Source organism: Diabrotica virgifera, chromosome 6 (genome assembly GCF_917563875.1).
Source record: "Diabrotica virgifera virgifera chromosome 6, PGI_DIABVI_V3a".
In the NCBI taxonomy this organism is placed as follows: domain Eukaryota; kingdom Metazoa; phylum Arthropoda; class Insecta; order Coleoptera; family Chrysomelidae; genus Diabrotica; species Diabrotica virgifera.
Genome location: NC_065448.1, coordinates 109,299,261 through 109,311,676, shown reverse-complemented (window position 1 = coordinate 109,311,676; position 12,416 = coordinate 109,299,261). Strand labels below are relative to the sequence as shown.

At 29.6% G+C, this 12,416-nt stretch overlaps 1 protein-coding gene across 1 annotated transcript in view; it reads right to left on the bottom strand.

Annotated features, from left to right (window-relative positions):
* Positions 1-10,698, bottom strand: part of LOC114327944 (Krueppel-like factor 5) — a 209,219-nt gene extending 198,521 nt beyond the window's left edge. Inside the window, exon 1 of the mRNA XM_028276667.2 lies at positions 10,395-10,698. Coding sequence (XP_028132468.1) covers positions 10,395-10,436 — 42 coding nt within the window. The 5' untranslated portion in view covers positions 10,437-10,698. The remainder of the gene's footprint in view (positions 1-10,394) is intronic.
* Positions 10,699-12,416: the final 1,718 nt, after the last annotated feature.

Below are 12,416 nucleotides of genomic sequence, written 5' to 3'. Positions count from 1 at the left end.
AGATTTTGATTCCGTAGTTTTTTTTATTTAAGTTAAAAAACAATGCGCCGTAACGTTTTACAAGACCCCCTCGCCCCTAACTGCGTTACGTAATACTTGAACGCCCCCTTATACGAAAATATTGGATGAGGTAGAATAGTATTTTTGCAATATGTGTGGTTCAGTTTTACAATAGATGTGTATTGTTGATTTTTAAAATACAGTTGCTAATACTAGTTGCTTTTAAGTCATCAGAAAATATCATATGCACATTTTGGTAGAATTATTATTTTGTTAGAATGAATCATGAATTTTATGAAACAAAGTAAAAGCAGTTAATTTATTATATTTTATTAGTAATTAGATAATGGATACTAAGAATACAGACAGATTTATAACATATAGTTTCATTGAGAATTTTAGCCTAAAAAAGACCCAAAATTGTAGTTAAACTTATTTTAGCGTAGGTGGCGTAACATAATGAGCCAAGCTGTTGTTTAATTATGCTGTAAGTCACGGGCAAATTTTAATTATCACTTTGTTTACTAACTAACTTATGATATAAAAACCTCCAGGTATTTAATAAATATGCCGTACTTCAAAAACGAGTAACATCTAAACGAATATTTTTACAGCTATTTTGAAGCAGATAATTTTAAATGGGATACCATGTATATTTTTTATGTATTTATGCTTGCAATTTATTACTTTTTCAGGTTTAGTAACATTTAATTAATATAAATATTTTAAGTGCTCTTAAAAGAGTGAGACGATCATCAGTTTGTGAGTAATAAATATAATTTATTGTTTATTTATTACCAATAACTAGAAATCGTGAAATACAATATTAAACATAAATTACCAAAGTATGTTAAAAGCAGTATATTACATATATAAACATGAAATAATATCTTTAAAATGAAGGCAATATATCTTTTTATTTACGGAAAAATTAATCACCGCTAAATTTTTTTAAGGGCTTTGGATTGCTTGATCCTTTCAGTCACGATAGATAAAGCTAAATTTTATTTTTTATTTCATACGTTATTTAGGCCTAGGCCTTCTTTGGTACCAATTTTATCAGAACTGCTAACTAGCCACTTTTATTCTTAGTTATAAGTTTTATTGCGGCATTCAATAAGTTTATATCCCTGGAATTCTAAAGCAATTTTACCAAAACTTTTTTATCCACATGTCAGTAATTTTTATGGCATTCCATCCTATCCGGGACTCCTTCCATTCACTATTCCTGTAGGCTTCGTTTATTACATCTGATGTTTTAGTGTCTACATTTTCATTAACTACGATTAAAGATGTACCCAGTTATCTTTTGGTAGGTATTTGACTTTATCAAAATGTATCCCCAGATGTTGCTCTTCTTTCAGTATGTATTCTCTTTCACTTATTAAAGATTTATAAAAGTTTGTCAGGCAACATCAAAATAAAAAAAAACTTTTTGAAATGTGAACAGTAAAAAACAACTTGTACCCATTTTGATGTTTTAATTTTGATGTTATTGTCCGTTTGTAGTAGTATTATTTCTTCCTATTTTAAGTACGTTTTGCTCTAGCTGGTTCCTGGTACCTGTATTCTATAAAGTAAGAAAGTGTATCGTATTTTTCCCACTCTATTGTCATTCACCGCTCGCTCCATATATTCGTCATAGTACTTTTTTTTAAAATATCCTAACATGTGTTCATTAATATTTTTTAGAATGGAAGTCTCTGAACTATAATATGTTAGGACTGGGCATATAAGTAACAAAATGTAGAAGATTAATTAATCAAAAGCAATAGAGAACAGAGGACAAATGTGGTTATCCGATATATGTAGACAAAAGACTGTCAATTTATGTTATCCCTTCTGTCATATCAGTGGTTTGACCTAACTACTTTCCGTGATTTAAGACCTTGCATGATACTTGTAAAAACAAGTATTTATCAACTTAAGAAGGTCGTAGATAACAATATACTTATTTCAGACAACACTGAAAAAAACCTCTCAGTACTCAACCGGACCCTGCAATTAAAGAGTAATTTTTATAACAAAAAAGCCATGTAGTGGGTGTAAAAATAATGAACGTCTGCCTACATAGGTATTATGGCGACTTAACCGGTTAAAGAAAAATACTTAATATCACTATAAAAAATCTGTATAATACCTTGAGTTAATATAGATAGTTTTATATTATGTATTTATTTTTGCCACATTTGAAAGGAACTACTTTATTATTTGAAAGGTGACATAAACAAATAAGCACACAGTTAAATACTTTAGGTAAACATTAGGGAGATATATATGTGGCAGCATCTTATGATAACGAAAGGGACTGAAGGACGGCATTTAAATACAGATTAAATATCACGGGCAACAAGTAACACACTGACATAAAAAAAGATAGATATCTTTTAAAAAATTAGAGAGATCGATGTAACTACTCATTTTTAGCATACAATATGGAGCATTTCCGGAATATTTGGTCAAAACATTTATGGTGTCTCGTACTATACATAATATATTATTTTTCATTGAATTTACAGACATGTTCGTAATTACCCATATAAGTAACAACCGCAAACATGCTTCAAATTTACTGCTCTAACATATCGGACAGCTTCTGACTACATATTTTAAAATTAATTTGTTTAATTTATAATTATCACTTATAATTATTTACTTAGTTAAATAAATTGCTTGTTAGATATATCATTAATAGTTCCCATATTTGATTTTTAGTGCTTTGATCATTTTTAGAGAAAAACAATTCTTTATTAATGTGAAATATGAAATAAAGGTATTTTTATTTTACCTATATCTAATTTTAAATTATATTTTATTTTACCATATATTATAGGTAGGTAACTATAAAATCATTCAAAAATGTTTATAAAGTTTACTGACACAAGAAACATTGTTCAATAACTTTGGCGCACCACCTAGAAAGCATCTGCTTATGTCCACCTATCCACTGATTTAGATCTAGTTTGTGTTCCAATCAATGGATAATACCCATTATTTTAAGAATACAGATACTAAACTGCATAAATTGATCCTCAAGTCATGGCTCAAAATCAACCTGTTTTCGAAAAATTGATGCCCTACACGCGAGTACAAGATCATAAACAGCTGAATTCTGTCGATCCATCAAGATATTGATAAAATTATCATTATTTACCTACATACAGAAAAATAATAAATAAAAAAGGTAGGTAGCTACAGTATTTGAATACTACTTATACACATAAAATCGAAAAAAAAAATCGAAAAATATTTCCTATAACCTATAATCGATACCAACGTTCTATCACTTCTCTTTCTATTAAAGAATCTCCCTTTACGAAATTAATACTGCTTGTAAAATGAGCTGCTTGTAAGTTTCAAAATTAAAGCTTATAAGTCCATTATGATAATCATCAAAATGTAATAGGTACTGAGTTTTCATGTAGGTAAATTTACTTTTTTATATTTGGCCCTAATATTCATGTAAGTATCGTATTAACAACAAATTTGGTAATGTTTTTGATCCTGTTTATTTGATTTTTGTGAAGCAAAATCTAGAAACTCAAAAATACATTAATTACCGACAGGAATACTAGCATATGGTGAATGATAAACGTTAAACAAAAACGTAAAAGTTTAGTTTTTTCTAAATAATAGGTTTCGAAGTGGAGAAAAAAAAAGCGTGCTAAATGTTTTTCCGATACAATATTTTTTATCCTTTGACTAAGTATGCTATTAAATGGTATGCATAGGGAAGTTCATAGAAAAATTGTGGCATATGGAGTAGCGATGACTGCAGACAAGTGAATGCTGCACATATTACTAATATACCGAAAAGTACAAGTTAAGCGACTTGCTAAAAAGATACGGCTATAATATAACACTGACCAACAAAAGTAACCACACACGTCAAATTTTATAAATTTTTCCTTTTAGTTTTATTGAATTGCGCTGTTTAATAATAAAATACACTTATTAAAATATTAATTGCTTTTGTCCATTTGTTTGTAATTATAAACAATTGGAGAAAAGAAAAAAATGTTAAGGTGCCCCCGATAAATCAAATAGTTATTTAAAATAATGCTTATTAAATTGATTGCATTTCCTTTGGTGTATGTTGGCTGCTTTTTCGGGAATGAAAAGTGTTGTGAATATCAAAGAATAATTTGTAATGAGGAAAAATCAAGTAGCGCAAGCTGTTGCCTTTAATTATGATGGGATTTCCATTCGATATCGAAAATATACTTGGCCTTCCGCAAAATACAATATCCGATGCTTTAAAAAGATCTCGAGAAACTGGTTCTTACTCAAAAAGACCTGTACAGGGAAGACCAAGATCCACAAAGGCTGTGAAGATCGGTTTCTTTAGACTTCAAGTGCTTCGAGAGTGGTCAGTTACTGATACAGTTTTAACTAGGAAACTGGTAGATCGAACATCGAAGATTAAGCGAACACAATTTATCATCTTATGTGCTTATATTAGGGAATGTCTAAAGAACATGTAATATTTTTATATGCATTTTGTAGGTGAAAAATTTCGCCTAACGAATGATAATGCTCGGCAGCATATAAACAGAAAAATGATGCAATACTTTACAGATATTGTTATTCAATTACTAACATGGCATCCTATAAGTCAAGATCTTAACCCTATAGAGCATAGAGCATTTTCTGTGGGACAACTTCGGAATGGTACTTAGGCAAAATTATGATGAGTTTGAAAATGTGGTAGTGTTATAATAAACTAGTGGAGGCTCTAGGAGAAAATACACGACTTTAAGAATAGTTTATAATTTTGATTTGAAAAATATCTAACTCCTAAAAATATCTAAAAAAAAATAGAAATTTTTATTTGTTGTTAAATAAATAGGTACATTAGTCAATATTTTAGAATTTGTTTTTTATTTCATTGTTTTCTATTTAACATACCATAAAAATAGTTTATTGGATTTAACGTTTTTTTAATACTTTTTATTTTATTTAAAACAAACTTAGTGTCCGGTTACTTTTGAGATTTACCCAAAAGTTCATGGAGCAAAATAATAGTTAAAATTGATATAAATTTTTACAATTTTATGGAACTACAATTATTATTTGCCAACTACTACTAACATTGCAGGTATACTACTATCATTTATAAAAATTAGATAAACATTTTTTTAAAAATAGTGAAAGAATTTCAAAACTCTGCTTACATTACAACATAGTAAAAAACTAAGAAATATCAAAAAGGAAACAGAAAAAAACGGCAACAAGCAACAGAAAAGCTACAAACTCAACCATTAGGACAATTTCCGGCATAAAAAATATTTGATAAATAACTGTTATTCAGTTTATTAAAAAAAGGGAAGCACGTAAAATTGTGAGGAGTCCTTGGAAAATCCAACAAAGTTCCGTTATATAGCATACTCATACATTTTTAACATATTTTCTTATACAAGCATAACATAAATTTAATTTATAAACTGCGTTTGTTACTAACATTACAATTATTTTTAAAGTTTCCTCATCTCCAATAGATAGAGAAAAGGAAAAATAATTTTGTGGTGCTATTTTTTTAATTTTATGATTGATATAACATATCGGTAATTATTATGATCAAAAATATATATTTTAAATTATTTTGATGACCTTTCGACATACAGGTCGGAAGTAGTCGGCATACAACAGTATGATCATAATATGACATAATGACAACGATACAGGCAAAGAGCTAAATTGAAATAAAATAGACCACCAAGTATTGGATTCATAGAAGAATCTAAAATAACCCTGTTTGGATCATGCATGCAATGAATGTGCTTCTTCAAATGCTTAATAATAAAAGGCAAAAGAGGCTGACAAGGGGCAAACATTTTTATGGAATGGCCTGGTTTTGATTCACGTTCACGATTGCGAGCTGCACAAAATAGGCATTCCTTCGCTTAGGTTGTTACCAACCTGCAATGAAGATGGTACCATAAGAAGAATCGTAGAATCGGAATAAAAAGCAAAAAATTTGGACAAAATTAGAGCCAAGAAAATAAAATCAAACCGTAATATACAATTTTTCTGCAAGAGAGTCAAAACTATTACGAAATCTAATTATTAAAAAAAATGATACTCCGGAAAATTAATAGGTAACGAGTTACGTTGGAAACTGAGATACATGCTAAAATATATTAGAAAAATGGTGATGCGGCGAAAAACTTTTTTGTGGCATTCTGTATCTAATAGGTACTCGGTATTGAATGATAAAATGCCTACTTCATGCTGCTATATTATAGTAAGCACCTCTGGACATTTAAAGTAATAAAAACATGTAGTCTCGGCATTTTTAAAATTTGAATTTATCACAGACACTTAAAATTATAAATGCCTCACAAATAAATAATATTGATAGGTAAATCTATGAAACCAATGAAAATTTTCTCATTTTTATAATTATCACCTGTCTTCACTGAAGGCGAAGCAAATACAGAAGAAGTCGATAAAGCAACTCGGTGGTTGCCTATTCAAAAAGAAAAACAATATAATGTTGCAAAAGTAGCAGTTTTAATAGCAAACAAAACTATAATTAGTTTCAAAATAGAGATTAAGAAATGCTGCAAAATTTTACAAAACAATGCTTATTACTAAACATTATAAAACACAAATGCACTTTAGCCACTAGTGCGTTCGTAATCTTATGCCTATGGTAAAAACTAATGACAAACAATGCAAAGAAATAAAGAGGAAACCGAATTCTTGATCTTGTCCCTATAATATGATAACTATATTTATTATAACTATATTTATTATAACTATAATTATTATAGTTAGTAGTTCGCCTTAATGAAATTAGTGAATATATTCATGGATAGGTAATGACCATATTAACTTATATGTAGAATTTATTGGGGATAACTAAATATGCATTATTTATGAGAGTACAATACAGTCGAACCCGCTTATTGGAATAGCCTTCGTGCTAAGCAAAAGTATTCCTATAGACGGGATATTCTAATAACCGATCATTTGTGGATAGTAGAAACGTTTCAGGGCCTCATATTTCTATTCCTTAAAGCGGGATATTCCTATAAGAGGTATTCTAATAAGCGGGTTTGACTGTACTTTGATTTCGTCGCACTCTATATTTTAGCTATTGGCAAAATGGTTTCGTGAATTGAAAAAACAATAAGACGAAGTAACCTCAACACCGTGATTTTTTTTACTAGAGTATCAAATGCATATTGCTGTTTATAGCCAAAACTTTTAGCAACCAGTTTCTTTAAAATGAAATCATTTTTTATTCAAAAATTTTGTTTTTGTACTACTGATTCAACAATATTCTACAAATTACAAGTTAGTGTAGTTAGCTACGACTGCCGGCATTATCCTTTAAAATTGAAAAAAAACACAGAAAAAACCCAATCTTGAAATACTAACGATGTTATGTTCTCGAGGTAATTTAATTTAGCATCTTTATTATAGTATAAAAACTATGAAATTGAGAGATTGCATACCCAATGACGTTGTGGGTTAAAATTATAACCTTTGTTAAATGAATTTCGAATATTACTTGTTTTTGCTGCAAAACTGACTCAATATATAAGAAGAAAATAATGAAAATGTCAAAAAAAAGACTCGTGGAAAATATTCAGAAATATTTATTTATATAAATATCAATGTTTATTATCAATATTTTTCTGTTTCTGTGTACGTTATTGAGTATGCAACATGTAAAGAAAAGCAGAAATAATGATGGCAGAAAAATATACTATTAGATATTTGTTTTTCGATGATTGCCTACTTAGAAGCCAAAATAAAATTTTTACAGAAATCAGGGACTGTACGTCCACAATGTACAGATTATACAGATACAAATTTTACAAAATGGTGTACCTATTAATAAATACCATAAAACATAGATAACTACTAATAGCAATTCATAAAACTATTAATTTGGTAAAGATTAACGACCAAAAATTAACGAAATAAAGAGAAAACTAAATTAAATTAAAACAAAACAAATCAAACCCAAAAATTACTAAAATGAAAGAATAGGCCTTGTTAGCGAATAGAAAGTGTGTCTCAGCTTCGTAAAACACCTTTTTAAACTAAAAAAAAAAAAAAAAATCAAAAATCCTTTTATTTTAAAAGTAGGTGTTTTAGAAAATAGGAAAATATTACCAAAACAAACATAGATTAGGGAAACGTGGTTGTGGCATTAAGAAAAATATCTTTTCTTAAACTCCAAGTTTCGAAGGTTCAAAATTGAGTTGCCAATAATAAATAAATTAAAAAGAAGATGCATTCCAAGATCTATATTTCTTGAGAGAAAATTTTTATTTGCATAAAATATGATGGTATAAAAAATCATGGTAAACTGTAGACTAAAAAGCTTCGATGGTTAAGTATATTTTTAATCATTGAATCATTCAAAGAAGATTTACTACATCTTAAGAGATGACGAAACTTCATTTAAGAGACAATATAAAGGATGAAGAAAAATAGTATAATTTTTTATAATTAGGTATTATTAGTTAAACGATCAAAATGAGATCTTAACCCAAAACTCAGAAGCATGCAAACATATAGAAATTAATTCTAGTTCTTCCATATTATTTACCAACCTACTTATTTCTTAAATGAAGAATTGACTACGTTTTTACGTTGATGTACATTATAAATATATGCAACAAGAATTTGATTATTTTTAACTAGGTATAACTACTAAAGCAGTTCTGAAACTTTTCTTATGGAATGTGTAAGGTATAAATAATATTATGTTGATATGGGATTAAACCACAATTTATCTTATTGAAAATTACATTTTTGAATAACGTTTTCAAAACGATTACCGGAGTGGAAATCAAAACGTCAAACCTTATTTAAAAATGTAATTCTCATTACAATAAGTTATGGCTTAATCCCATACTATGTAACTTGGTAAAGTAGTAGAGCTAATAATTATGAAACTGAATAAGTGAATACAATCATCAAATTTTCAATGCATTCATGATATTATGTTATCAATGTATAAATTCGTATAGGGAACCAAAATCAAATTAGAATCAAAATACGGAAGACCAAGAGGTACCTACCTACTAAAAACACAAAAGTTGGTGAAAATATAGAATATGAACCATATCACGAATTCTTGAGGTTGATTTTAAAGTAATCAAATAAAATAGGTATTACCCGATAATTTATCCGATATCTATATAAAAACATTCCAAATCTGGCATAAGAACATTCGTATAAGTATTAAATAATACAGACACCGTTTTCTGCTATTTGTGTTCAGAAACAATAACACAATTGGTTATTGGAAACCAAAAATTCAAAGACTCAGGAACAGTTTTACCAAAGTATGTACTACGAATGGCACAAGTAGGTACACTGGTTCGCATTTTCGCATATTTAGAAAAATTGTTTGTAGGTAATTAACTAACATCTGCAAAGTAAATTATGTATTTAAAATCTATCACGTCTGCTATGAACGCTATGGAACTAGAAGACGCAATGTAGGAAAGAATTAGATCCAGATAAAGAAATATATAAAATGAAAGAAGTAGGTAGATATAAATATGTATTACTACAGAAAAACATTTGGTCTGGCGTCATTTCCATGTAATTTACAGAACTGGCAAAATTTGACTTTGGCTTTAATAGAAACGAGAAGAAAAGTTAAAGAAAATATTACATTCCCGGACCATCTACCCAATCGAAATTACAGCTTATTCGAAATATGCCGATAGTGTCAAAGCTTTGCAGTTATCGCAGATATGTAGGTATGGTTACAATTTGCTTAAGAAAATTCATGTGTTCGTAAGAATATGTAATATAATATTAGAGTTTAGTATAAGGGTTTACCAGAAAGGACACCGCACACATCTTATGGAAAATATAATGTCACTCAAATTCAATTAAATTTATATGAATAGATTCGTTTTAAATTAACGGTCAATTCTTATCATTGCGCCAACTCTTAATTATAATTAATTACGGCGCAAATTGCAATTAAAGTTTATCGAAATCACATTTTTGGAGTCCATAAATGTGTCAGTTACAATCACTATTGCTCTGGGTGCTATTCAAAACAGCTTAAACCCCGCTGGGCCTAAGTGATTAGTGAAACTAATCCGCGGATTTATGGAATACCGATAATTTGGGTATTTTAAAATATTTTTTCTCTCTCTAACTTATGTACGTACCCATTTGATTTCAGATTTATTTATATCAATGTCTGCTCTTATTATTGAAAATACAGAGTTGGCGCAATGATAAGAATTGACCGTCAATTTGAAACGAATCTATTCATATAAATTTTATTGAATTTGAGCCACATTATATTTTCCATAAGATGTGTGCGGTGTCCGTTAAGGATAATTTAAATTCAAAGATTTTTATAAGGGATACTTTGAAGGAATAAGATAAAAACAAACACTTACTAGAAACATACTAGGTTCCAGCACCATGTAAAAATCAGTCATCAATCAGGTTTATCGTTGAACTAAACTTCTACCCAAAATAACCATATCACAAAAAAATCACTCTAAATTCTCAAAAAGACAATAAATAAACTAAAATCCACAGCCGCCACCTCAAACAATGTCCATATATCCTTTTCCGGGAAAATATTCTCCGTGAAAACTCATCGGTTCACTTTCACAGTCGCAAATCCGAAACACGCGCAGATCACAACTTACAGACAATCGCGCACCAAGCTCTCAGATTCACGGTCTGCCTGGAACTAACGCGAGTGGTCTGCGGACTTGCAATCACCGAATCCCGTGAATAGGGGGAGGTCCAGGGACGGCGCAAGCTCATGAGCTCGCTCAACCGACGATGACATACAATTAGTTGTTCAACTTTGAGTAAGATTCTTTCGATCTACTTACTTGGGCGACTGTTTGGAATTGGTTCTGAGCGAACATATTTAAGCGATTATGTCGACGTTTAAATGGTTAAATAGCGATAGCGGTGTGTAAATTAAAGCGGAAACGTTTCGAAATACCTGAGTAATCAATAGTTTTGATATGAGGTTGTAAAATCGTTGAATTCATTTGAATTTTCTGAATATCTCCGTTCGATTGGTAATTTTTTGCCAATTAATTTGATTAAAGCTGTATGTAAGGCAGTTTATTTTCTTGAATGGTTATCGATTAATTGATACTATATAGTCCGCGTAAGGCGGGGATGCGTATTTACGGTTCCGTGTTCATTTCAAGACAGGGTAGTTTTGAAATAGGCGCGGGAACGGCGGAGCTTATATGCTTCCAAACACGTGTGCATTTCAAGATGTTTAATTTTGAAATTCGGTTTGTAAAAGAACTTCGCGCGTTAAATTATCACAAATACGTGTTAAATTGTATATTGTTAACGTATATAACGTTATATTAACGTTATTGTTAACGTGTATAACAAAACAATTTTGTTACCAAAGTTTCATTCATTATTTCTTTATAAATTTTCAAAAATCTCAAAGTAGTACCAAAAATATCCTGTATTGAAGTAAACTATTATGATACGTCTACATTTTTAGTAATGCACAATAAAACTTTATAGTATTCTATTAAAAACATATTTTAGTTTCTGCTAAAAAATTACTGTCCAGCTGCTTGAAAAGTATCAGTATAATTTTATTATGCTGTGATTGACTTGTATATAAAATTACAGCTATAGGTAATGCACCAACCTTAGATAGCCACGAATATAAAAATTACGCACGTGTTAGTTTGATCGCATGGTCCACTTGTAATATCGATGAATACCATTTCATCAGCTAACCCAGTTAAGTAAACTCTTTGCATTATTGTAACCAATGTTGAGTGCGAGAAGTTCTATCTATTTTATTTTTAAAATTTCGAATATATCCATATAGTACATTCGTTCACGGTTTTTGCTCTAAATTTTAAAGAACCGCTTGAATTGACATGAAATTTGGCATACGCATAGCTTACATGTCAAAGAAAAAAAGTAATATTGTGCCGATGTGTGCTTTTGCCCTGGGGGTGACTTTCACCCCCTGTTATGTGAAAAAATATATGTCCAAAATAAGTCCGGAAATGGATAAACTGACTAATTTTAAGTAACTTTTGTTCTATAGAGCTTTTTCGCCAAGTCAACACTTTTCAAGTTATTTTCGAGTGAATATGTTCATTTTTCAACAGAATGACCACATTTTTAGACGGTTTTTCGCAAATAACTCAAAAAGTAAGTATTCTGCCGAAAAAAACGTTGTTAGCAAAAATATAGCCTGTAAAAAAGTAAAAAAATAGTGTATTTACACGTAAGGTCTCTGGACCTCGCAAAACCAGAGTTATAGCCAATGAAAAATAGGTTCATATTCGCCAAATTCCAAATAGAATATTTCGACCTGAAATATCCCAAAAATTAAGCACTTTTTGGGAAAAAACCTATTATAACTTTTTTAAGTGTTTAAAAAAAGATTTATTTCTGTTTTTATAAAA